The 27,289-nt window shown below is 41.7% G+C and overlaps 1 protein-coding gene across 5 annotated transcripts in view; it reads left to right on the top strand.

Moving 5' to 3' along the window:
• fbln2 (fibulin 2) overlaps window positions 1–25,080 on the top strand; it is a 72,772-nt gene extending 47,692 nt beyond the window's left edge. For all 5 annotated transcript variants that reach the window (XM_042505302.2, XM_088082564.1, XM_042505311.2 and 2 more), the window contains 8 exons: window positions 9,066–9,203; window positions 10,715–10,858; window positions 12,460–12,588; window positions 16,367–16,492; window positions 18,044–18,160; window positions 20,383–20,511; window positions 22,267–22,390; window positions 23,435–25,080. In XM_042505302.2, coding sequence (XP_042361236.2) covers window positions 9,066–9,203; window positions 10,715–10,858; window positions 12,460–12,588; window positions 16,367–16,492; window positions 18,044–18,160; window positions 20,383–20,511; window positions 22,267–22,390; window positions 23,435–23,795 — 1,268 coding nt within the window. In that variant the 3' untranslated portion in view covers window positions 23,796–25,080. The remainder of the gene's footprint in view (window positions 1–9,065; window positions 9,204–10,714; window positions 10,859–12,459; window positions 12,589–16,366; window positions 16,493–18,043; window positions 18,161–20,382; window positions 20,512–22,266; window positions 22,391–23,434) is intronic.
• The last annotated feature ends 2,209 nt before the right edge of the window (window positions 25,081–27,289 follow it).

The following is a 27,289-nucleotide window of genomic DNA, read 5'->3' as shown; positions in this document are numbered from 1 at the left end:
TACTTTGGCTCTGACAATATTTCTGCTCATCACCAGACTATAAATGTATATTCTTAAATTTCCCATGTAAACACACTGACAAACCAGATCTAGACATTATCCAGTGGTTTCTAACACACATGGCTGCCACGCCAGCTTCAGTCCTCAGAGTCCTTTAGTCCTCAGAGAACACTTCACACCAGGGGTATGAAGTGTTCTCTGAGGACTAAACAAACTGTTGGAGGTAGGGTTGGATTTGTTTTGAGTTCTTTAAAAGGGTGCACAAGAACTGCTTTCAGATATAATACATGGATGATGACTATGGATGACACTTATACCTCATTCCCACCACAATTAGTCGGTGAGCGCAGGTTTTTTAAGCATGGGTCAAGTCAAGTCAAGTCAGTTTTATTTATATAGCCCATTATCACAAAACATGGTTTGCCTCAGAGGGCTTTACAGTGTACGACATCCCTCTGCCCTTAGACCCTCACATCACCCAAGGAAAAACTCCCCAAAAAGAACCCCTGTAACGGGGAAAAAAAAGAGGAAGAAACCTCAGGAAGAGCGGTAGAGGATAGTGAGGGATCCCTCTTCCAGGACGGACAGACGAGCAATAGATGTCGTAAATAGCAAGTGAAATACAATCATGGCAAAAAAGGAAAGAGAAAGAGAGGGGGGGAGGCACAGAATAATAGAAACAGATGCATGTCACATTACAATAATGGTAGGTGTGAAATTAGTAATTGCTCTCTATGATGATGTTGATAGAGATGATAACAGTCTCGTGCATATGTGAAAGGGAGTTGTCCAAAGGCAAGATCACAGCATCGGCGCAACTAGGACCAGACCACGATCAGGGCGAGCGGGGGGCACAGAATCAGTACAGCCACAGCACGAGCACAACCAAAGGCAGGGTCGCAGCATCAGCACAGCTATCACCACGGTCAGGCACAGTCAAGGTTACGGCCAGGATCCAGGGAAACTAGGAAACAAGGGAGCAGGAACGCTCCCGAGAGGCAACAGGATTAGCGTAGTGCAGTTCAACAGACCCAGGCTCTGTAATCGCGAGCCCCAGGTAGTGAGAGTACCACATGGCTATCACAGAGCTAAGCTAAGCTTGCACATGGCAATGCAGTAAACAGACATGCATGATTTCTGATGGCGGCATTGAGAGAAGGAAAGGAGCTCAGCGTATCAGAGGAAGTCCCCCGGCAGGTTAAACCTATGTCAGCCTAACTATGGGCTGGTCCAGGCAGCCTGAGCCAGCCCTAATTATAAGCTTTATCAAAGAGGAAGGTCTTAAGTCTACCCTTAAAAGTTGAAACGGTGTCTGCCTCCCTGACCGAAAATGGAAGATGGTGCCATAGGAGAGGAGCGTGGTAGCTGAAGGCTCTGGTTCCTAACCTAATTTTGGAAATTTTGGGAACCACAAGTAACCCTGCGTTTTCAGAGCGCAGTGATCTTGAGGGTTGGTAAGGAACTATGAGCTGTGACAGATAGGATGGAGCCTGACCATTTAGAGCTTTGTAAGTAAGGAGGAGGATTTTAAATTCAATCCTGGATTTCACAGGGAGCCAGTTCAAAGAAGCTTGGGTAAACCCGCTAAATGTCTGTATTCCCACTGCCACTGAATTTACAGCTGGAAAGCAAGTCAGACTTTCTGTCAGCTGGCGTGTGTGTGTGTGTGCTCGTTGTCTTGTTGGTGAGTAGGTACAGCGTCATAAACAGGCAGAGAACAGGTAAACAGTAGACAGCAGCAGGAACAGAGGTCTTTGAAAACTTTTTAGTGGTTTCTTCTCATTATTTATTTCTTACTTATTAAATTCCCCTTTCAAACACAGTGCAGATGTATTTGAATCAGTGTTTTTGCTACTTAGGTGGACACGGACAATAATTAGTGATGGTGCATCATTGCATCTTGCCGGTTAAGGAGCTGAAATTACCGCGTTCACCCAGGTGCTGTGTGGGATAAAAACCTGTGTCTACTGCAGAGTCATTTGACCCGGTTGTGATTGCTGATTGTACGTATTACCATTGCATTAAAATGCCAGATGTTAGCGGCTGATAGCAGGTTTTTTTGTGCAGTTGGAATGAGGCTTTACAGTCACCAGGGCCCACTGTGTCATCCTCTCTGGTTAAAATGCTAACATCCTAGTCAGACTTGCATTTGGCTGGCATTGCTAGAGGTTGATGTTACTCTGCTCCACCAAACTTTGTAGAGTGTATCAAAGAGAGAAGCTATGGGGTTTGATCCAGTGTATTGATTATGCCTTTAGCTGTTGCACTCAGAGTAAAAAATCATTAAAATTGATATCATCTCCCTGCAGAGAGTTTCAGCTTAGAGCTATTTCCTATTAAAAGGCATGATAGTATTCCTCTAGGGGCTACATTTTCATAGAAGCACAACTTCAACTATAACTTTATTGTCCCCAAAGGAAAACTTGTCTTGTAGCCAAGACTAATGCAAGCAACAGCTATGCATAATGGTGTTTTTATAACCTTGATAGTTTATAGCTTAGTTCTCTACAGCACACATGAGAATAGCTTCATTTTCAGCACAGCATCATTTCACTATAGTTTTCATCACATGATTTTTTTCATTCCATCCATCTTGTAGCCTTTCTCAGCAGTTGGATTTGTTCAGTTGCTAAAAGGGATAGTTTGATTTTTAACCAACTTTGAATGAAAACAGGGGCGGCACGGTGGCTTTGTGGTTAGCACTGTTGCCTCACAGCAAGAGGGTCCCTGGTTCAAATCCCGGTTGGAACGGGGTTCGGTCCGGGCGGGGGCCCTTCTGTGTGGAGTTTGCATGTCTCCCCGTGTCCGCGTGGGTTCTCTCCGGGGTCTCTGGCTTCCTCCCACAGTCCAAAGGTTCATTCAGGTTCATTGATGACTCTAAATTGCCCTTAGGTGTGACTGTGAGTGTGTATGGTTGTTCGCCCTGCGATAGTCTGGCGAACTGTCCAGGGTGTACCCCGCCTTCCTGGGATTGGCTCCAGCCCCCCCGCGACCCTTACGAGGACAAGCGGTTACAGAAACTAACCCAGATATCTTAACATCCTGTTTAGCTGTAATAGCCAGGGTTTTTGAACAGGTTTTTGAACAGTTTTTGAACACAATGAAAACAGGCTGAAAAACTGTGATCAAACGATAACACTAAGCAGCACTGATCAAATATCAACCAAGATTCTATTAGTGAGTTGCATATTTCTCTCCTCCTTTTTTTCTGGTTTTCTCTGCTCATGTAGCACCAATTTTAAAAGTATCTGAATCTTTCTGCTATAGAGACAGACTAGTCTTAAGTGAGGACTCTATTTATTTTAGTGAAATATTTCTCCAATGAAGCTTAAAAAACAATATTGCTCACACACACCTAAGTTTGCACCCTGCACCCTTTGTGTGGCACATCCTTCTGACTTTATCCCCTGTCACTGATGATTGAAAAATCATGCTCATAGCTTGTGATCCTCACAGCAGCTCCAGTCTTCATCTGTGTGAGACCTGACCCTCCTGTCTCAAACCAAATCTACAAATAAGCCAAGGCTGACTTCATCCTTCATCTGAACTTTGCAAAATTTGCATTGTCTGCTGGGTCCAGTGTGAAAGTATGACAGGGTGGATGTTTGCTTGTGTGCCCAACAGTGCAGCCTCTCAGACATCTTCCTGTGCAAAGTCTTTGTTTCCACCCTGGAGTGGATCACGTCACTATGTGCAGTATGGCTGTTCCCGTCATTCAGAGGAGGCATAGAGACCTTGAAGCATAAGGCAGTGTTTCCTTTTATTTTTATGTTTTCTTCTCTAAGGTGAAGAACTGGATGGGAGGAGAGCTGCAAGATGTTACTCACAGTTACTCATCAGCTTCCCCTGAAAAACTCCGATCAGTGCTTTTGCTCCGCCTGCTCCTCATGGGAAGGTGTTGTAAGGATAAAAAGTTCATTCAAATTTTCTGTAGCAAAAGCTTGTAGTGAGGGACCACTGAGAGATACATGGACAGCACAGGAGAATGTGTTCCCCTCTTGTTCCTCCCCTCTGTTAATCAGCTTTGGGTTCTTGCATTTGTACAAGACCTTTTCAACAGGTTTCCTGATAATTGTCACATATTTTTGGGTGATCTTCAAATCCAAATGACTGCAACGATCCTGTGTGCATAACAATATGCAGTTACACACACTGTATTTCCAGGTCTGTGCTATCAGTGCATCTAGCTAATCGCCTGTGCACTGTGATGCACGATAAGGGAATGTAGCAGATTGTGAGTCACAACAGAGCAGTGACCCTCTGTCTCAGCATGAAGCCACTAGTGTCATAAATCAGCAGGGTCTGTTGGCTGTGCTGCTGTTTGACTGATAAAGATTTAAAGCTTTGCAAATGTGTATTTTATTTCACACTAACAAGCAATAACAAGCAAAATATCGGCTTTTGCTTTGACCTCAGCTGCCATAGCAGAGCTGTCTTCACTTTGTCAATCTGTCCGTGTGTCAGATACTGTACAGTCACAAACTTTTACAGGGGGTAATGAAGCAACAGTTCAAAGATGAGTGTCACAGGGTGGTAAATAGTAAAGCCCCCCCCCCCACCCGTGAGCTGCTATATCTGTCAACTGCTGTAGATTCTGTGACAGTGAGGTACTCATTCAGTCCAGCTAAAATTACATTTCCTGTTTTTTTCCTGCAACGGCATACAAGTCAGATATTTAAAAACATGTCCCATGTTCTGTTACATATATTATACAGTTTTGAGTTCAATGGTGCCACCTCCTGTCTGTGGATATATCAACAAGCTCTGTGCATGAAAAAGCCTATTCGTCAGCATATCTTATAGAAGTGCCACCATTTGAACATGCCCAGACTTTTGATCACATTTTGGGAAGGCCATGCCCCTCACAACATAAGTCCACCTGCCTTGAAATTTGGGACACATATCCATGTGCTCTCTAAAAAACTCCTCTTGGACCAGAAGTCAGCCAGGAGGGATTCTTTGCTAATTTGTGTTATGTAAAAAACAGTTCTATGAACAGACTTTTGGGGATCTAATACCAAATCTAACACACACTTCCACTTTAAATGAGCAAGTTTGGTTTAAAACATAACCGTCATCAGTCAAAAACCTTTGCAAAGGGTGGGGCTAAGCTCCAATAATCATAAATCTGATGTCATCATAAAATACTGGGGGAGTACCAAAGCACCTTGAGCCCAACCCATAGCAGTCAAAACATACCATAAATGTCTATCTAAAAACAGGTAGACTGAATTTCTCAAAAACTGGTGTACATGCTTTGGGCCAAAGTATTATCCAGGATCTGAGGTGTCATAGTGATAGGTGTACGTAAGCGTGGCCTATTTAACATTATATAGTAAATTATGCCTTAGCACAACTTACTGAGAGATGGAGTGAGATAAAGTATTAAAACTTGGCACCATAACTGGGAATGAAGTCCCGATGCTTTTCATGATATATGATCCCAATTGGTCAAACAGTAGTGCTAAAAAAAAGTGAAAAACTTTGAAAGGCTTGACACCTAAACCGTGAGTCTGTCTTACTCGATGTTTGACACACATACATCCATGATGAATGTGAAGCATCCATGTCTTCACAAACATGGATGTAAATTCTAAGAGAAACTTGAGTGGTGCGCGTAGGCATACAACCATTGGGGGATAATTCTAGTTTGGATTTCAGTCGACAAAGAATTTGTTTTACAGCTTTTTGGGATAATGGGCCTCATGCAAGACACAATATACAAACACATTTTCCCTTATTGTTTCTTGTATGCAGGATTTGTTCTTATTTTGTTAGTACCCATTGATTTTTTGGACTTTTGTTTTCTTATTTCTGCTCTTCTCTTCGGTGAGAGAAAATGTGGTCGAGAGCACTCTTACCAAGATAAGAGAAAAACTCATGAGTTTAACAGTCAACAAATTGTTACCTAGTGCAATAAAAAATAAGTTTTACATTTGATGAACATTTAAAAAATGCATAAATATCATATAATCACATTTAGATTATGTTTCAGAGTAATTATGACTGGATTATTGAATTTCAGGGCTAAAAAATACTACTATGATTGGTGCATTGATCCCAGTTACAGTAATTTCGGTTACTGTGCGTCCCTCTGCTGACCAGAGCTATAATGTATAACTAAGTACATTTAGTCAAGTACTGTACTTAAGTACAAATCTGAGGAACTTTTGTGTCACTTAAGTAATATAATTTCATGCCACTTTCCACTTCTACTGCATTGGACTTCAGAGGGAAATATTGTAATTTTTACTCCACTAGTATAATTAGATAACTGCTTCCCAAATTAAGGTTTTTTTCCACACAAACCATATGAAAATACACTTGTGCAGCAGATACAGTTAATCATGCCAGTTATTTTTCATGTAAAAAAATCATGGTTCCAGCTTTTTATAAATACTGTATGTATAAGGACTTGGCACTTATTTTAATTATTTTGATCTTTTAAATTTATTTAATCATTTTTGCATGCCTACTTTGACTTTTACTACGCCAATACATTTCCCTTAAATCATATTTACTTTGTGTAAAAACAGAAAAAAAACATCACCCATCAAACAAACGTGCCCTTATACAGTGTTTGTTTTTTGGGCGTTATCTGTGCTAACAGGTGACTTATGATCAGTGGAATTCAGCATTGAGCACACCTGGTCAGAGCAGATTTGGATGTTTAAGAGCATTCAGTGCATCTGGAGTTGACTTCTCTGATATTTTCTCTTTACAGAAAATTAAGAGAAAGTATAAGATGAAATTTTAGAGAATGTTGTTGCTGAGGCCCAATAATACACAATTCCATTAATTGGGCTTAACAGGAAATTGGGCCTTCTGGCCAGCCCACTCGAAGGCTTTGAGGCTAAAAGAGCAGTCATGATGATCACCAAAGGCATGCTTCCTTTCAGGAGTAAAACCTTTGTGTTTCCAGTAAAAGCGTTTCAGCCTGAAACTAAGAAAGATTTTCATACAAAACATGTAATTTCCTGGGAATCCTCTTACTTCTAGATGTAGGAATGACTTTCTTTTGTTAGTATTTTTTGCGGACGTCCACCTACTGCTGACTCATTGATACCCATCATGGTTACAGTCAGGGCCGATTGGGGGAAAGTTTTACGTACAGGTCCCATCAATAATCGACCTCTGACAGTCAGCCTCACCTCCACCCTATAATCATCTGATTACGGATAACTATTAAAAGGCCTAGCTGAAAGAGGACCTGACCCGCTGGTGTCAGGACAACCTACTCCTGAATGTTAGTAAAACCAAGATTTTATTTATTTTTTTTTAAACTAGAGATGATAGTGGACATTAATATATTAACATATCCTTGATGGAGAGGGTGGATCATGTCAAGTCAAACTTTATCTGTAGAGCGTGTTTAAAAACAACCGCAGTTGAACAAGCACAAAATATCAAGTACCTTGGTGTCCACACCACTGAGAGCCTGATATGGGCACTGCATATTGATTCAATGGTGACACAGAGACAGCTTCTTTGAATCTTGAGGAAATTATGTATCCCCTGAAATGCTCAGGAATTTCTACTCCTGCACCATCAGCACCTGCTTAACATTTACAGTTGGTACTGCAAGGCTAGCAGAATTATCAAGGATCCCAACCATTCAGATAATAGCCCTTTGGTAAATGAAATGGATTGCACTTCATTGGCAACTTTCTAATTTTCTGAACAGTCAACGTGCTTTTACACTACATGTCTCACTCAGCCATTAACGCACAAGTGGCCGAGGCTACTGTACAAAGTGCCACCTGCTACTCGGTTAACCACTCACACACCCAAGGTACAGCCATCAGAAGAACTTTGGCATTCAGTGTCATGTCCAAGGATACTTCGACATGTTGACTGGAGGAGCCGACCAACGCAGTGAAGCTCAGGAAGAGCTGTTTCCATAACAGATTTGAAAACATAATTGCGGGATGACTTTGTTTCCACTGAGTCAAGTCAAGTCAAGTCAGTTTTATTTATATAGCCCATTATCACAAAACATGGTTTGCCTCAGAGGGCTTTACAGTGTACGACATCCCTCTGCCCTTAGACCCTCACATCACCCAAGGAAAAACTCCCCAAAAAGAACCCCTGTAACGGGGAAAAAAAAGAGGAAGAAACCTCAGGAAGAGCGGTAGAGGATAGTGAGGGATCCCTCTTCCAGGACGGACAGACGAGCAATAGATGTCGTAAATAGCAAATGAAATACAATCATGGCAAAAAAGGAAAGAGAAAGAGAGAGGGGGAGAGAGGGTGGGGAGAGAGGAGGGAGGGGGGGGGGGCACAGTAATAATAGAAACAGATGCATGTCATATTACAATAATGGTAGGTGTGAAATTAGTAATTGCTCTCTATGATGATGTTGATAGAGATGATAACAGTCTCATGCATATGTGTGCGTGTGTGAGTGATGTTCTGCGACTGCAGCCACCACACTAGCTGTCATTATTTACAATCCAAGGTCACATAGGCGTGTTATGTGAGTGATAATGTTATGTGAGTGACAATGGAAAGTCAAGCCCCTTATACATGGGAGCGGCTACGTTTGAGGGATTTCTGGGAGCTGATCCATGATTTCACAGAGGAACTGCGGATTCAGAACGTCCAGATGACTTGCTCAGATTTTAAAGAGTTATGTGATGCAATAACACCTCTTGTAGCTCCTGCTGCATCATGAGGGAGCTTGTTCCTACTGACAAGTACACAGCCATGTATGTTCTCAGAGGACTGAATACAACGTGAACTCACAGCACAAAGCATCATAAGCAGCATAAATCTTCTATTTAAAACTCCTCCATCATTCTTGAGATTCAATAACTATGATCCAAGAAGTTTTGTTCAACTTTTTGTCAGTTGCAGAGTTGTGATATTTAACACTGTTAAACACTGACTGGGTGAGAGTTTTTCGGAAGCTGCACATTTATTCTATAGCCACAGTGCCACCTACTGTGCTGTTAAAAAGATGAGAGAGTAAACAGCACATTTAAACTCTTAACAACTAACTGAACTGTAGACTATTTTCTCAAGATACCATTAGTACAGTATGTGTTCCTTGTTTTTTCTTCCAGACATTGATGAATGTGATCTGCAAACCCATAACTGTGGTATGGGCTCTTTGTGTGAGAACACAGTGGGCTCCTTTCTGTGCAGTCCCAAACACAAGTGCATCAGTGGCTTCACACAAGACTCCCATGGCAACTGTGTCGGTAAGAGACTGTCAGTGCTGCTTCATACCCTCACGCTGTCTATACAGTGTGTCATTTTTCTATGCTACTTTACTATATTACTTTAGGAATGTATTACATATAGGCACTCATTGAGAGTTGTGCTTCTGACTACTTAGAGATTGTAAGTCTGACATGTATTATCCTTTTAGCTCTGTTCTTGGTCACTATCAACTCCTGCACAAAATCTGTCTGTTTAGCTGTTAAATGTCTCACTATGTTCACTAGCTATTCTCTAGCTGTGTCTGCATGCTGTTTGCTGCAGCAGGAAGTGCACAGTGGCTTTTTGAAAAACACTTTCCTGTTGGAGAGCAGTGAGAGTGGACTGAAACCCTGAAGTTGTGGCCATACAGTTAAACAATGAGCTGAAACTCATTGTAAAGCTCTGACAGGCAGGGGAGCTGTAGATCCAGCTGATAATTCTCTGTACGTTCATCACTATCAGGGTCCCCTTTCACACTGTCATTGTTTTCAAAATTGTCATTTTATGCAATGTTATTTTTATGTAATGTTATTGTAAAATCACCAATTATAGCTACTTTAAATTAATATTTCAGGGCAGCCTGGTGGTCTGAGGGTGCCAACCATCAACTATAATGTCCCTAGTTTGCATCAGACCAGAAATCTTTGTTGCATGTCATTCCACATCTCTCTCAACCCATTTCCTGTCATGTCTCCAGTCTGCCATTTTGTAAAGGCAAAATATATCCCAAAACATGATTTAAAACTATACAAGGACACTCCAGCCTCTTCTCATTCTGAAGTCGTCAAATACCGCTGCTCTGACAGTGCATATGTCTTTCCATCCCAACGCCAAAAGCCCCCTTTTGCATGATATGCCCCTGCTCGACATCAACTGACAACGCAGCTGGACAGAAATGGTCACAGTGTTATTGTACACCGGCAGACAGCTGGACAGCACCTGGTGAAGCATCATGATACATGGACTGACTGCATCACTCGAGAACGCAGCCAGGCAGAACCTGTCATGTCCGCATGATATGTCTGTAATATAAGGAGCACGAGGGCGCCTATAGGGCAGATGCAGGGGCAGTGGATGGGTCAAACAAACCCCAGACTTTCATGCGGGAGTCTGGTGTTTGCTTCACATCTGAATGTGATGGGTTTTTTCTATACCTAACCATGTTTCTCCTCATCTTAACCGTCCATTTAAGCATGAGCATTGACGTTCCAGCATTGGTTGCCATGTGCTTTTGTGTCCAAATCATAACCACATGCAGCATAATACATGTGCTTGTGTTGATATCACAGTTGTGGCATCCCAGAACATATAGAGCAGACACAGAAGGATACCCAGATCGTAATATGTAGATGCGCAAAAGTCCACTGCAAAGCGGTAAAGTGTGACAACTTTGGATGAGTGGACAGGTCTCTGCCAGGTGGCTGCTTAGGCTGATCATGACACTGAAGACATTTTGTGTGTGTGTGTGTGTCTCTGTGTGTGTGTGTGTCTGTGTTGTGTGTTTCTGCAGACATTAATGAGTGCAGCAGTCTGAGCGAGCTGTGCAGTTCAGGCTTTAACTGTATCAACACAGTGGGCTCCTACACATGCCAGAAGAAGATCATAATGTGCAGCCATGGCTACCACAGCAGCCCTGACGGAGCCAAGTGTGTAGGTGAGATTTACCTCTTCAACACAACAGCATGGACAAAGGAGGCTCACGGCTATGGGCAGATTTGATGAAAAATTTGATATTGTTTTAATGCTGTTGACAGCTTTGGCCAGAATCATTATGTTTTGGGTTTTTAGATTTTGGTGGTCAAACGTCGAAGGTGACCTCCAATATCAATATCTCAAAAACAGCTTGAGAGAATTCATTCAAATTTGAATTTCTTCATATCTGGCTCAACAATGAACTGATTAGAATTTGGTGTTCAAAGGTCAAGGTCACTATGACCTTGTATTCATCTTATTCTGTGAGGACAATATCTAAAAATGGCCTTAAAGAGAGAAACATACACTTGGGCTCAAGAATGACCTGATTAGCACCTTATGGTCAAAGGTCAAAGGTCAAGGTCACAGTGAACTCATTCAACATGTTTTTGGTCATAACACAATTAATACACTCAAATTTTATATGAATGTCTAATAGGATATAATAATGAAGTTCTGCCATTTTATACACTTTTCTGGCCATTAGTTAATGTCATACAACAGGAACAGAAGGCGAGACATTTGGTCAGATACTGAATTGGTCACACTGATCTACAAACTGCGCTGACTGTAGAGATCTTCTGTGCTGCCTGGGGAAGATGTGTGTGAAGAATCCTTGTTTTCACAGACATGGGAGTAAACTGTAAACTTTGCACACTCATAACATTAAATGTTATGATTGCAGTGCAACTTGACTGGTGCATAGAGGCATACAACCATGTGGCAGCATTTCTAGTATTTCCCTGACACCAGACAGAAGACAAGCTGTGTAGCGGGGTAACCTTAGGTCCAGCTGGGTTAGCTTAGGCCTTAACTCCACTCTCTTCCCTCTTGATTCTGATATTGACCACATTTGATAAATGTGTTTGGCTGTTCACATAAAAAATGTGAACAGCCAAACAAAATAGTTTGCTCTGAGCAATAAATTTGAATTGAGCACCAAGGATTGCAGTGTGACTGTAACATTTGAGCCTGAGGTGACGTCATCAGTTGGCTTAATGTGTCTCACCAACAGTTGTGAATCCGAAGATTTCACTAATGATGAGTGTTTTGTTTGATGATAACACCACTGATTAATCACCAGTGTTTAATGTAACGCGTTGCAAAAGTAAGACGCCACAGGATTTTGCCTCATTTTGTTACTTTTACAATGTCACATAATGGGTTACTGCCCAAAATTAAATGTTTGTTGGTTTAATTTTTTTCATTTATTCACACCACTTTGCCACCACTTAGCCACATCTGGGTGATGGTGTCCTCTGTGTTAGAAGGTTCAGTGTGTTAACATGCATATCCCAGCAACATCTACAACGTATGTCCTTCTGATTTTGTGTCTAAAGGCTGCTTGAGGGCAGGGGGGGAAAGCAGTTGTGCTCTGGTGTTTTTTGCTGGTTCCAGTGATTTTTGTGACCCTCTGAATGAGAGACAGAGAGAGAACCTGAGAATGAAATGTCTATGCAAGTCTGAGTATGCGTTTGTGTTTGTACTGTGTCTGATGTTGTGAATGAGTTTTTGTGTCAGAGTGGGTCATTAATGACATGCTTTATCTTTTTCTCTGCTCAGACACTGATGAGTGTCAGATGGGGACACACCGCTGTGGAGTGGGTCAGATCTGTCACAACCTCCCTGGCAGCTACCGCTGTGACTGTCCGACGGGCTACCAGTATGACGCCCTTCACAAAGTTTGCACGGGTAGGTATTGTTGTGTCAAGTCTGTGAATTGATGCTGAGCGAATTGGAGGATGAGTCATTCAAACAATTTGTAAAGCCAGATCTGCTCAGGTGCAAGCAGCAAATTTCAGCACTGAAAAATTAAGCCAACATGGAGGTGCCCAGAAGTGCCGTATGGCCGCAAGAGGCTGGTTCTAGGAGCAAGCCTGTCCTTACAGATCCCCATGTTAAAATGCCCAACTTTACAGCAGATAGAAACATGTTTACAGCCTGATACAAAGAGCTAATAGCTCTAGCTAAATTGCCTCAGTTCATGAAAAGAAGGGGACACATTATTGAGGTCGGGCTGCTTTCAGTGACAGGATGTCTGATGATTGGGTCCTTGACTTCTCAGTCAGATCCACCCCTCAATCCTCTACTGCACCAGCCTCTAACCAAATATGGTCACCTCTGGTCCCCAAAACCCACAGAGTCCAGAATCCACAGTGACATCATAATAGCTACATCCATTGTTTTTACAGTCTATGTTATGAATGCAGAAAAAAGAAAATTTCAAAGACTCACTTGGACCTAATGCACACAGGCAAAAAACAATGTGTTTGCCATTTGCCTGTAACTCATCGGTCTTGTCCCGAAAAATTTGAGAATTGTTGAGAACCATGCTGGTTGTGATGGCCTGGGCACCGTGAATGGGGAAGGACCCACGAGCAAACACTCAGACAGGGACTGGGAGTTGAACAGTGTAACTTTTAATGAGGAAAATGTGATGAGAGGGAATAGGGGGAAAGGGAGCTGGGGAACCACGTGGGAATGTATGGCAGGTGAGGTTGGTATGGTGCAGGCAGCAAGGGCAGGTGAGGTTGGTGTGGTGAAGTCCCGAGGTGGTGGCTGAGCACGAAGATGAGGGGCTGGGTGGTGAGGCGCTGGAGTGTGAGACGGGAGGCACTGGAGAAAAACACAGAGAGGCACAATGAGCAAAAATCTGAGAGACACAAAAACAAATCCAAAAAGCACAGAAAGAATCTCAGAATAAGATGGCTGATCTACCACTTGTGTAGCGGGATATAATCTGGCACCGAGGAGACGTGAAGTCCGAGCATTTAAGCAGTGAGAGGTTGATTGATGAGGAGGCACAGGTGAGAAAGTGTGCCCAGAGCTCCAGCACCCGGAAGCCACACCCAGCCCCTGCAACACAGACAGACAGAAAAGACAACCCAAGCATACACACACAGTCACAATGGTCAAACCACCACAGAACCCCCTCCTCAACGGACGCCTCCAGGCGGACTGCCAGGCTTGAGAGGGTGCAGGCGATTAAAGTCATCCAAAAAGCGAATCGTCCAAGATGAGCCCCCGAAAGACCCAGGATTGCTCCTTTGGACCGTAACCCTCCCAGTCTACCAGGAACTGAAAACTGTGGCGATGGGGCCGCACATCCAAAATTCGGGACACGGCGAAAGCCGCATGGCCATCTATGAGCCGGGGGGGAGGAGGGAGAATGGTCCGAGGGCTAAGGTCACTGGAAGATACAGGCTTGAGCAGGGATACATGGAACACGGGGTGAATGTTCATCGACGAGGCCAGCTTTAATTTTACAGTGGCTGGATTAACAATCTTCACTATTTCAAAGGGACCAACAAAGTGTGGTGAGAGCTTACGTGACTCTGATTGGAGGGGAAGATCACGAGACGAGAGCCAGACCTGTTGTCCCAAGCGATACTCGGGGGCAGGAGTATGATAAACATCCGCCAATCGTTTGTTCCTGTCTGCTGTGCGCTGTAGGGCCGCTCGCACGGTCCGCCAGACTCCCCTGATCTGCTGGAGGTGATCCTCAACCGCCGGAACCGCCACCGCCTCCTCCTGGTCAGGGAATAAGGGAGGTTGATAACCAAGACACACCATAAAAGGTGACATACCTGTGGCTGAGCAGGTGAGGGAGTTGTGGGCGTATTCGATCCATGGTAGAAAGGTACTCCAGGAAACAGGGTGATGAACAGTGATGCAACACAGAGCCGCCTCCAGATCTTGGTTGGCCCATTCTGTCTGGCCATTGGTTTGGGGATGATATCCAGAATAAAGGCTGGCCGCTGTGCCCACCGACATGCAGAATGATCGCCAAACCTGTGATGCAAACTGGGGACCACGGTCCGACGAAATGTCCAAACCATGAAACCATGAAACTTGAAAACATGTTCAGTGAGTATATTAGCAGTATCTAGAGCCGTAGGTAACTTCTTTAAAGGTACATAGTGAACAGATTAGGAGAAACGATCAACAATGGTCAAAATCACCATGTTACCCTCAGAAGGAGGCAAGCCTGTGACGACGCCTATGGCGATGTGGGACCAGGGACAGCAGGGGAAAGGCAGAGGGCGCAGCAGACCAGCCGGGGGATGATGGGAGGCCTTTCCTTGAGCACAGACAGAGCAGGCCGCCACGAACTCCCTTGTGTCCTTCTCCATGCTCAGCCACCAGAATCGCTAGCGCAGGAACAGGAGTGTTCTCTTGGCTCTGGGATGACAGGTGAGGTTGGAAGAGTGGCCCCACTGGAGAACAGGAGAGCGGGCAGAGTCAGAAACGAAGAGAAGGTTAGGGGGACCCTCCCCTGGGTCCGGTTGATCACGCTAAGCCTGTCTCACCACCTCTCAGTGAACTGCCCCAACGACGCAGGAGGCCGGAACAATGAGATCCGACTCGCCAGAGCAAGTCACTTAGGATTTTCCAGGGGTTCGAGGGGAAGACCGCTCCTGTCAGCCCAATCTGCATCCATGAAATTGTCATCAGCTCCTGAGTCTATTAACATTTGTATCTGGAGGGATTGATTGTTTCATCGAATGGCAGCGGGCAGAGAAACCCAACGGGGAGAGCTGGAAGAGGAGGAAGCCATGTAGTGACCGGCTAGGCCACAATAAATGCACAGGTTTTGATTCCTCCGGCGTTGGCGTTCAGCAGGAGTAAGCCAGGCACAACCCAACTGCATGGGCTCCTCCAGGATGACAGGGGGTGCAGGGGACTGGGAAGTGGTCTGAGAGGTGCTGGGGAGCACTGAGGGAGAATGTTCTGCAGGAGGTGGAACAGCTTTACGGGGTCGCCCTGCTCTGCCTGAGCATGAAGACGAGGTGAGGGTGGTGAGGCGTGAGATGGGAGGCACTGGAGAAAAACACAGAGAGGCACAATGAGCAAAAATCTGAGAGACACAAAAACGAATCCAAAAAGCACAGAAAGAATCTTAGAATGAGATGGCCGATCTACGACTTGTGGAGTGGGAAATAATCTGGCGCCAAGGAGACATGAAGTCCGTGTATTTCAGCAGTGAGAGGTTGATTGATGATGAGGCGCAGGTGAGAGAGTGTGCTAAGAGCTCCAGTACTGGGAAGCCATGCCCAGCCCCTGCAACACAGACAGACAGAAAAGACAACCCAAGCACACACGCACAGTCACAATGGTCAAACCACCACACTGGCAGTGGGATGCTGGTTAGTCCTTTTTTACTCAGCCTTTGTTAGATGGCCTCTCTTAATTCCTCATCCTAACTTTAACATTATGAAGATTCTGCTGTTTTTTTCTACTTGTGGCTCCAATCATCAGATGTGTTGAGATCAGCCCTTTGGAAGGAGCTAGCAGGCTGGTTTTTGAATGTCAATTAGCTAACAAGGTGAAAGAGTCACTTTACTCATCACTGTGTGTGTGTGTGTGTGTGTGTGTGTGTGTGTGTGTGTGAATGAGAACTGGCATTGTGTCTTTAGTGGCCTAGAGGTGTCTGTCCACTGTCTAATAGCCGGTCCTCCTACACTGACAGATGTAAATGAGTGCTGGCGCTATCCTGGCCGGCTGTGTGCCCAGACCTGTGAAAACACCCCGGGCTCCTACCATTGCTCCTGCACAGTGGGCTTCTCCCTAGCATTTGATGGCAAGAACTGTGAAGGTAAGCTAGACTTTTTTTTTTTTTTTTAAATAGATAATTTAAAAGCCATCTTGTTTCTATGGACTGTCTTTTTTCCATGAGGAATTCAAGTCACAGAGGTAAGCCTCTGAGAACAGTGTTAGCATCAAAAGCCATGTAGCCTTTGGACAAACATGAATTGACAGAAAAGGGTTTATGAGTCCTTTGTAAGTCTTTGTTATCAGTAAGAACAGCTTTCTGTTTGAGTTTAATATAGTCTCCAAGTTCGATATGTGGAGGTGTGTGATGGTGCAGACATAATAGTCTCCATGTTCAGGAACTGTCAGTCATCAGCGTGTTGATGAGGTTGTGCTTTAAACAGCAAAGCTGATCAGATATGTGATTCTCACTATGTTCAGGTTGTCACAGCATTTACTCAGGGTACTTTGTCATGTTGTGACAGTTTTGGTTCACAATCCAAAGCTGAAACTTTTTGGTGAAGCTTTTATCTTATTTCATGTAATTTATTTGCTCTTAATGCCATCGCACTGGCGATAGCTGTGGCCATTACATTTTCAGATTGTCTGTACATACACACGTCCCATTCTCGTGAACACAATGTCTCAAGAATACTAATTTTGGCACAAACATTTACTTGAACTCAAGAATGAACTGATTCCATTTTGGTGGTCAACTGTCAAGGTCACTGTGACCTTGCTTGTCTCATTCTTGTGAACATGAAAACTCAAAAACACCTTGAGGGAATTTCTTCAAATTCGACACAAACATCCGAGTAGACTTAAGGATGAAGTGATTAACTTTTGTTGGTCGAACATGAAGGTCACAGGGACCTTGTTAAAAAAGAATCATTACATCTTTAAAATGACTGAAGACTTATTCCTCAATGCATTTCCTAGAAGTCATGACAAGAACTAATTTTTACTTAATAATTTTCTTCTATTGATGTTTCAGTGGGTGGTGCTTTTTAATGTGTTGAAATGTATGATGGTATGTTATATTTTTATTATGTCAACAAATCCTATGAAAAGATGGAAACAAACAATGAATGTATCCTACTAAGAATTATTGTTGGTGTCTTGTACCTTATTCCTCTGTACCATAGATCTCCTCTGTTTTCCAAGAGCTTTTAAAAACACAATAAGCCACAGTGACATGGTCCTTCATTGCCATGAACACACACACACACACATTCTAGTTTATTTTCACTCAATTTTCCAAATGTTTATTGATTTACAGATGAAAAAACTCCCCCCAAAAATGCCCATTTCCTCCTGTTATTTTCCATCCTGAGTATTGTTTGCTATAGATCAGTGAGCAGCAGTAATGGAAATGTGTTTAGATTGTAGAAAAGATGAAACTATACATGTGTGACTCACTTTTAGGAGAGTTACATCTTCTGTGGGAACCAGTGAGCTTGAGGTCATTGGAGAGTATTGAGTCTTCTATGCATATAAGATAAGCATTTTTAAATAGTAGTCTTTTCATAGGATTTGTTGGCAATAAAAAGGGTCATCCTAATCCTGTAAGAATATAGAACAGGAAGAATTCTAATCATCTTTTTTCTGTGTTTAGATGTCAATGAATGTGACAAAAACCCCTGCAGCCAGGAGTGCACCAACACCTACAGCTCATATCAATGTTACTGTCGCCAAGGATACTACCTGAAAGAGGACGGGCACACCTGTGAAGGTATTTTCTATTCAAGTTACTACTTAGAGACTGGTAGAGTTGGCGGAGACCAAAGCAAATCTAAAAGGGGAGCGAACATTGTAGTGTTATGTAGAAATATCGTCGGATGCGGTATCTGTCTTTGTTGACTTTATTGACATGAGTCATAACATAACACGGGACTGAGACTAACTGAACTGTACACGAACTACCTCTCCCGCGTAATCCCATTACCCACAGACTTCTTCCTGTCCTATCAATACCCGTGTTGATGTCACTTGCGTATATTTAAAATAGTACCAGTACAATACAAACATCAGACTGACATCAGCCAGTGAACAGACACACAACTTCAAAGGAGTACTGTAGTATAATACGGTGCTCGGAATCTACTGGATGTATGAATGTGCAATTTATTGTTACCACATTTGGAACAACAACTTAATGAGGCAATAACATGCCAGAGGTGCACTCAGTGGTCAGTGGGGGCTACTGTGGCTCAGAGGTAGAGTGGGTCACCTACTTCATTATCTACAGTTGGCAGTTTGATCCCTGACTCCTCTGGTCAACATGTTTAAGTATCCTTGGGCAAGATAATGATCCCCAAATAGCTCCTGATGGCTGTTCCATCAGTGTGTGTGAATGGTTAAAAACTGAGTAGCAGGTCTCATGATGTATGGTAGCCTGGGCCAACAGTATGTGAATGTGACATGTAGTATTAAAGCAAGTACAGGTACATTAAATTAGTTAGTTAGTCAATCTTTATTGTCCCCAAGTGGGCAATTTGTTTTGCAGCTAGTACTAGTACTTGACATAAAAAGACACAACAGACACCAGAAAAAACACAGAACAACAGGCTCAACAGCACTACATTAATGGCAAAAACATCAAAGCCACAATAAATTCCACACAAAAGAAACACACTCTTGTGCTAGTCACATTGCAATAACAACAGTAATGCAATCTCCATAGATTTATAATACCAGTGAATCAAATCTAAAATACATTGACATAGTAACAATAATATATAGCTGACCAGGGACATAACATCTAGATCAACATTATCCACAGTAAAATACAAGGACTAGAAAAAAGCCATTACCATTTAACCATATAAGGTTTTTTTGAGAATAGCCAGGAAGTAAACAATTGAGGGAGAAAACCTGGCAAAAACATTTAAGATGAATTGTATAAATCAGGATGACACATGAAATGACACACAGCACGATGAGGTGCAGAGCATGACATGGCCCAAACAATAATGTCAACACAGAATAACTGTGAGCTCAACCAACTCCAACACGCTCAACCTAATCCAAATGCCACAAACAGTACTGCATGGTTCCAAACACTTCCGAATTTCCAAGGAGTCCTCCCCGAGTGGAGAGGAAGCACAATATGGAGACAAAGAACAGACCAGATGCACGCAGATGACACAGTCAGGTTTTGAGGCATCCAGAGAGATTTGCTTAGAAAGCTGACACACAACTGCAAATGGTCAAACCTGAAACGGCAAAGCCAGCAGTAAATACAAAACCAGAACCTGATGGCGCAGAGACCAACTGATGCTTTCATCGTCTGGGCCTGTTACACTTCCTTCGTCACCTGAGCAGCTTCCGCTGCCAGCTCACTGGAGGAAATGGACTACACTTCAGATTCATTTAATATGCCTTTACTCTTTTTTCCTGAGTAATATCTGAATCAGTAAGGCTCATGGCTTTGGTAACTGCACTGGCTGAAAAATGTTTAGCCATGTAACCCACATAGTCGTCAGGTCACATGCAATCACCAGCGAAATCATTTCCCAGGATCATATCATCCCCTTCAACTGGAAACAAAGAGCCAACAACTGCCACTTCACCAGACACCAAACCTGAAACCAGCTTTATTTTGCTAAATGGAGCCAAGACAGGAACTGAACCCATGTCTCAAAAAACAGCAGTGCCACCAGCACCACTGGAAAAAGGCTAAACTGACACACCCACTAAAGAGAACAGCATCAGCACTCTTGTCACCACTAACAGATTTCAGCTGTCAGGGCTGATGGGTAGCTCCTCGGACTAATCCTCAGACAGGAAAACACAGTGACACAGGTGTAGAGAACACACACACACACACACACACACACACTCTCTCTCTCTCACTCACACACACATAATGGGAAAAACTCCTGCTTTATGTAAACTTGCCTGCTTGCACACAGAGCTCTCATGTGACTGAAATGTGTGTGACTTCTTTAACAGATATTGATGAGTGCTCTCAGAGCGTCGGGAACCTTTGTACCTTCCAGTGTGTAAATGTTGTCGGCAGCTACCACTGTGCCTGTCCTCCTCACGGATATGTCACGTCCTCCAATGGACGTACCTGCAGAGGTGAGGCCTCAGTAGACAGACGTACCCATCAAATGTTTTTGAACACATCATAAATGCATCACATTATTAAAGTTTTTTGGCCTTTCACAGCTGAAAGTCCAAACCAAGGTTTGCATTTTTTTTACATTGTATACATTTGATCCTGTTAGGTTGTGTTTCATGTTGCAATTGAGCACACCCAAAAACTATGAGCTGCGTGTCTCTGTATTTGACATTGATTGGTTTGTAGACGGGCTCTCCCATGGTATCCTCTCTCTTTCATCTTCTTGAAAATAATTAAAAAGTGTGGGATAAAAAGTTTTAGAGTTTTTTTTAACTGAAAATTGTTTCCTCCTGTCCCCATGTGCTGCTGAAGCTGATTTTGTTATGGACAAACAGACACCTACATTGTACATTTACGACCACTTGATAACTTTACTGATAATTTCTCACTTTGATTTATGTCAAGAGAAAAAAAAAACATCTTTAAAGAATTTGTAATTGCTATCACTGAATGTATTTTATGTATAACTGCAATCTGATCCAGCATCTAAAACTACTTAATTTGAAACTATTCTGAAGTAGATAGTATGCTGTTGAATGCATTAGTGGATTTGTTTATATTAAGTGTTCTGCAATATCTTTTTATAATAGAAACTTTTTTTCTGAAGGGAATAAAATAAAACTGACAAGGAACTTGTTAAAAATGCAAAAGTTGGCCTCACTTAATACCAGAATGACTTACTTTTTCAGTTCCTTCTATGTTTCTTGTGTGTAAAAATCAATAAACATTAAAGAAAAACTACTACTAATGAGAAAGAACTGCACATGTTCCTAAAATCTGCACTTTTAGGGTTATCACATGACATTCACAGCTGTGAGGATGATGAAACTCAACTAGAAATATGAAGCTAGCTCCTTTTTTGATTGCAATTTAATCACATAAAGCTGAACAAAACCAATTCATTTTTGGAGATACAGTATGAGTAAATAATCCCAATATAAAATCCACTCTAGTTTTTTTCTCTCAGTGTGTGCTATGATTTAATCCATAATAAATGAGTATGAGACCATCCTATTACTTGCAAAAAACAGGTGTAATAATAAAATAGCAGACATCCCAGTGGCTAACTTAGCTTGCAAATAGCCTGTTTGGTATGGGGACAGTGATTAGCTAGTTAGCTAGCTGCAGCATATAGCATACTCACTGTGGATTTCAAGGACTGCAACAGTTTCTCTACACTTCTGACACTGCAAGATCCCTAGTCTTTGTGGAATCTAATTCTGTGGCTAAAAACTCTCTGGCACATTGTCAGAATTCAATCTTCTAAATGTATTTTCAAAGTATTTTAGTGTATGGTACACATTAATCACTTATGACGCAGCATACATTTTTATAAATGCATGAAAATGATTACACTTTACTTAACACCTACAGTGAAACGTCATGATGAATCAGTAATTATTATAAATGCATCATTATGTACCTCACTTTACTTAACACATACAATGATAACTTATGATACAGCATGGACTGTTATATCACACTATGAGTCCTTACAACAGTTGATTGTTGATTTGTGGGTATAGATATTTATAATGCATTATAAGCCCTAGCATTCAACCTCTAGTTTATAACAAGTCAAGAGCATCCATAAGACACTTGCCACTTATAAATCATTCATAAAGCATTATAATTCACTATGAAGGCTGTCATAATGCATTATTATTATTAGATGTGGTCTTCATAGAAAGTGTTACCGTTTATTTTTCCAGATATTGATGAATGCACCACTGGCAGCCACAACTGTTCATATGGACAGAGCTGCTACAACCTGCAGGGGAGCTTCAGATGTCTGTCCTTTGACTGCCCTCACAACTACAAGAAGGTGTCAGACACGTGAGTCACATTTTTCTCTCAGCATCTTTACAATTTTGAAATGTTTTACTCCAGTTTGCCCCTTTTTTTTAAGCTAAACCTTTTTAGAGTTTTTTTCTTCTTTTTTTTAACAGGACATATACAAAGATACGGCATTGTCTTTAAATGTAGCATATGTATCCACTTCAACTCAAGGATTGACTGATTAGATTTTAGTGGCCATAGGCTACTGTAACCCCACATTTGTCTGATTCTTGTGAAAGCAATACATGCTATACAGCTCAAAAAACACATCATGTGTCTCATACTGCCCTCTGTTGCAGCACCTCTAAGATCAACTTCACTGGGACAAAATGTTCTGCAAAAACACTTTTTTGGCCATTATACAAAGAAGGGGAGATGTGTTCAGAGACTGAATTGGTGACAATAATCTTGTAACAGTGGTGACTGTAAAGATCTCCAGTGCTGTTGGGGGAAGATGTGTGTGAAGCATCCATATTTTGAGTGGTGCACAGAGGCATAAACTGCGTGGCAGTATTTCTGATATAAACTCATTCTGAATTGTGTGCTGCAACATGTTTCAAAAAAAGTTGAGATAGGAGCATGTTTACCCCTGTGTGACATCACTGTTTCTTTTTAACAACACTTAGTAAGGGTTTGGGAGATGTCCTGGGAACTTGATGCAATGACCAAAAACAGCATTCCAATTTGGTCCCATAGCGGTTCTGAAAACATTCTGGTAACATGATTGAAGGGCCTAAATATAACCAAAAACAATATAGGTTGGCTCCTTAAAGGTTGCTGTAGTGGCATTAAAGGTCATAGTGCAGAGACCTAGAGGGAACATCCTGATCGTTCCCAAAATGTCCTGAATTATCTCTAAAAGTCCCCCAGACAACATCCCCTTACCCTTTGAAGAGTTCAACATCAAGACCGTCAGGGACAATGCTGGAATGTTTTTGAATGTGCACTCTCTAGCTGGTTAGTCTTTCAATAGACCCAAAGTACAAAGCCTTCAAATATTGTCATGCTGATCTCCTCTCTTCTTTCTTGCGTCATTTTTAGACGCTGTGAGCGGATCAGCTGTCCCACTAACTCCTTAGATTGTCAAAACTCCCCCATCCGCATCACATATTATCAGCTCAGCTTCCAGACCAACATCATAATTCCTGCCCAGATATTCCGGATCGGACCATCCCCTGCCTACTCCGGTGACCACATTGTCATCAGCATTATCAAAGGTAACGAGAAGGGCTACTTCAGCACCAAGAAGCTCAACAGCTTTATGGGCGCTGTTTACCTGCAGAGACAAGTCCGCCAGCCTCAAGACTTCCTGATAGATGTGGAGATGAAGCTGCTGAGGCAAGGGACCTTCACCTCCTTTCTTGCCAGGATATATGTCTTCATCACATCTAGTGCTGCATAACACAAGAGAAAAACAGAGAGGGACTGGAAACTTTATATGGTGCCAAAGATTTATATGTGCAGACTCTTTTGGTAATGCCTCCCCACAATCAGCATTATTCAGAAATCATGTTGAATGTTGCCAAAGACTTTGTTTGGTTTGCTTGCCTTATCATTGGCAGGTCATTTTGCTTGTTTCCTCAGACTTATTACCACAACCATATTTACTGAGATACCTTGTATTTGTACTTACAGTATTGAAATTAATTTTCTGTTTGCCTCTTGTTAAGGTAATGTAGCTGATATGCAGCACCATTGTTAGTATCTACTCTAGCTGCTGATTCTTACAGATGGTGGCAAGGTGCTGCGCAGGTCACTGCACAAGTCTGAGTATGAGTTTTGTGCACTGCTCTACTGTCTTTAAGAACTGCATTTTAACCTCCATATGTAAATGTAAATTTTTATGAGGATTATTCATGACAATCCAAATAAACCAATAAAATTTTGCAGCTCTCAAAGTTAAAGATAACTGTCAGCTGTGGAGGCCCAAAGCTGACAAAATGCGCTCAAAGCTTCCTGACTCAGAATAGTCAAAAACATAACTTAATACATCAATTAATTAAAAATTACAATTAAATGTAAAACAAATAATAAATTATTATTGAATTTATGATTTTCCCTTCCAATGGGTAAGAAAAACCTAAGCTGCCTTTTCTCTCATTACCACTGCTTGGTTGTGCAAATAAATTACAAATTAACTTATTTTTTTACTTCAGTGCAATTGATTAAACTAAAACTATTGCAAACTAAACAATTAGCTTATACATTAGCTACATTCAAATTCTCCATTATTTATGTGTTTCTGTTACTTCTGTCAGTTTTGGTCCTCCACAAGAACCACCCGAATTACTTGTGAGGTTAGGAAACAAGTAGCAGATCCTTCAAATAGTAGTAGTAATAGTTTACTTTTTGGGGCGTGTGTGATTTTTTTTAGCTGTGATCTGATGAGATTTAAGTATTGAAACATAATGTTAATTCACACTAAAAATGTAAACAAGTCATGCATGGTAAATTTCAGCACTGAGAAGTGTTACTGTTGATCTTTTTATTGTATATTTCATATTTTTCTTTTAACTTGATGCATCTCTCTATGTTAAAGTATTGTAATTATCTCAGGGTTAAAATCATGCAATCATGTATACAATTCTGTGCAGTTTGCAGGACAGCTGTTGTAACAGTCTGTACAGTTTCAGCTGCCATATGACATTTGTATCTATAAACCAATCAATAAATGATAATCAAATTGTTGTCATTAGCCCAATATTAGCAGGCTACACATCAAATTCTAGAGTGTCAGGGCCATATAATCCCCTACTCCGCCCATCAATTTTGTTTACTAGTGCAGTGCTATGACTGTCATTGTGCTTGAACAGTGAGCCAACATCCCCATCTATTGGTAATGGTTGTCAGCAGAACAAGTCCTCGCCACTCAATGCATCTCTCTATAAAAGGCAAGGTAAGGTAGTTTTATTTTTATAGCACCTTTCAACACAAGGCTAGGCAGTTTAATTCAGCTTTCACTATGAGATGGAAGGCATTAAGGATTATTTTGCAAATAAGATGCACTGAGGGGTGAATCTGTCACAGTTCACCATATGAATAAACACCACAGTCTGACCACAGTCTGACCTATACAAAGGTTTTAGAAGATAATATCATCACATGTATGTTTGGCCTGAGGCGGTTGGGTGGAAATTATATGATAAACAAACCAACGTAGAGTGTCTTAACCCTTTGGGACCGTTTTGTTTAATCTTGGAATTTCCAGTTCAACTCCTACAATAAGTCTAAAATACACCATGGAAACAAAACTGTTACATTCAGACTGTTATGGTTAAAAAAAAAAAAAAGCTCCATCAAAGCATAAAAACATGCATTGTATAATTTCTGAGAGTCATTCTGGGCTTTTGCCTTGAAATTTTTCATTTTGCCCATATTTGGCATATGGAGAAAATACAGTAGAGGAATAATATCAATGTATAATATTTTTTTATAGCCTGATTTTGAAAAGTGCAGAGTGAAATTAGCGTGCGTAATACTAAAGTGGGTCCTAAGGGTTAAAAAACCTATAAGATGAACCGGAAAGCTGAGATTCTTATGGATTCAATTAGCCCAGTTTTACTTGAGAGTGATGATGTTTGTATTCATTTCATTGCAGACCACTTCTTGAAAATGGACATCACTGTTTAAAATGACCTATAGTGACTTTTAGTATGACCACAGCCTCATGAAACATTAAAGCTCCAGAACAGAAGTGCTCACCATCATATCGCATAGAAAAAAAAGAATGTTTCTTACCTATGACTAGAACAGCTCAGTGATGAACTGCATGTCAAATTAATCTTCAGGTTTCCTGTTTTCAGATGATACATGCCACTTCTATTTGGCATCTACTGTTCACTTGCTGTTGCCCAACACCCCCAGCCCCTGCATAGAAAAAGAAAAATGAGTATGTGCGTTGCAGTGGTTAGAATCTCCCATAGGATAGATCTGGAGACTGTAAGGGCCATAGCATTTAATTCACATCATGTTCATTCTCATCGACCATTTCAATGAGGCCTTGTGCTCTCTAGTTCTTACATTGGATTTTTGATTTTTTCCCTGTTTTACTGTTCCCTAGGTGTTCAAAATGAAATATTTGCACCTGATCAGAAGACCCCTAAAACAGACTAAAACAGGGGAAGGACGAATGAGCCTAATGTGTGTGTAAGGACTGAAACAAGGATAAAGCAAACACTGAGAGCACCCAACCCACCCCCTCACACACACACACACACACACACTCAAACAAACTGACCTCTCTGTCTAATTTTACCATTGTTCCCCTCCTTGTCTTGTTCCATGCTGTCTGTTTTCATGTTGGTCACTTGTATTGTAATGTTTATCTGGACAGTTTGACCCATTTCGCAATACACACAGCCATTCAATCCATTGTTGGTATAAAAATGTTAAATAGTGCTTTAGGCCCCTGTTACCTCTCTTATACAGCAACTAACTGAAGTAAACACATAGTGACAATGTTGGGAGAGTTATTTTTATTAGTAAAATGTAATCCACTACAGATAACTGAATACATGTCCTCATTTGTGACATATTCCATGAGATTACTCAAATTAACACTTGGATTACTTTAAGGATTACTCCTCTATGGAAACTGATGAATTGATTGATTGGATGGTGATGTTAATTCTTTTCTCAAAGTGTGAATGTATTCTTCTGATCAAGGTAGTATTACAGAATGAATCTAGTAGAGAACTTGTGCTAATAGAACTAGGGTTACAATATTGTAAACTTTGTTCCTCACCAGAGGTCCCCAGATCTTGTTTAGTCTTGTCATTACCCTATGAAATTGCTGTTTCTAAAAAAAAACAAAAAGACTTATTTCCAGTTTATCAATATTCATCATTAGAAAAAGAGGCAGCAGAGCTTAAAGATATTGACATTTCACATTCCTTT

This window comes from Plectropomus leopardus, chromosome 2 (genome assembly GCF_026936395.1).
Source record: "Plectropomus leopardus strain MGB_pleo_1.0 chromosome 2, ASM2693639v1, whole genome shotgun sequence".
Lineage (NCBI taxonomy): Eukaryota > Metazoa > Chordata > Actinopteri > Perciformes > Serranidae > Plectropomus > Plectropomus leopardus.
The sequence above is the reverse complement of the archived record's forward strand: the minus strand, read 5'-3'. Positions and strand labels throughout refer to the sequence as shown.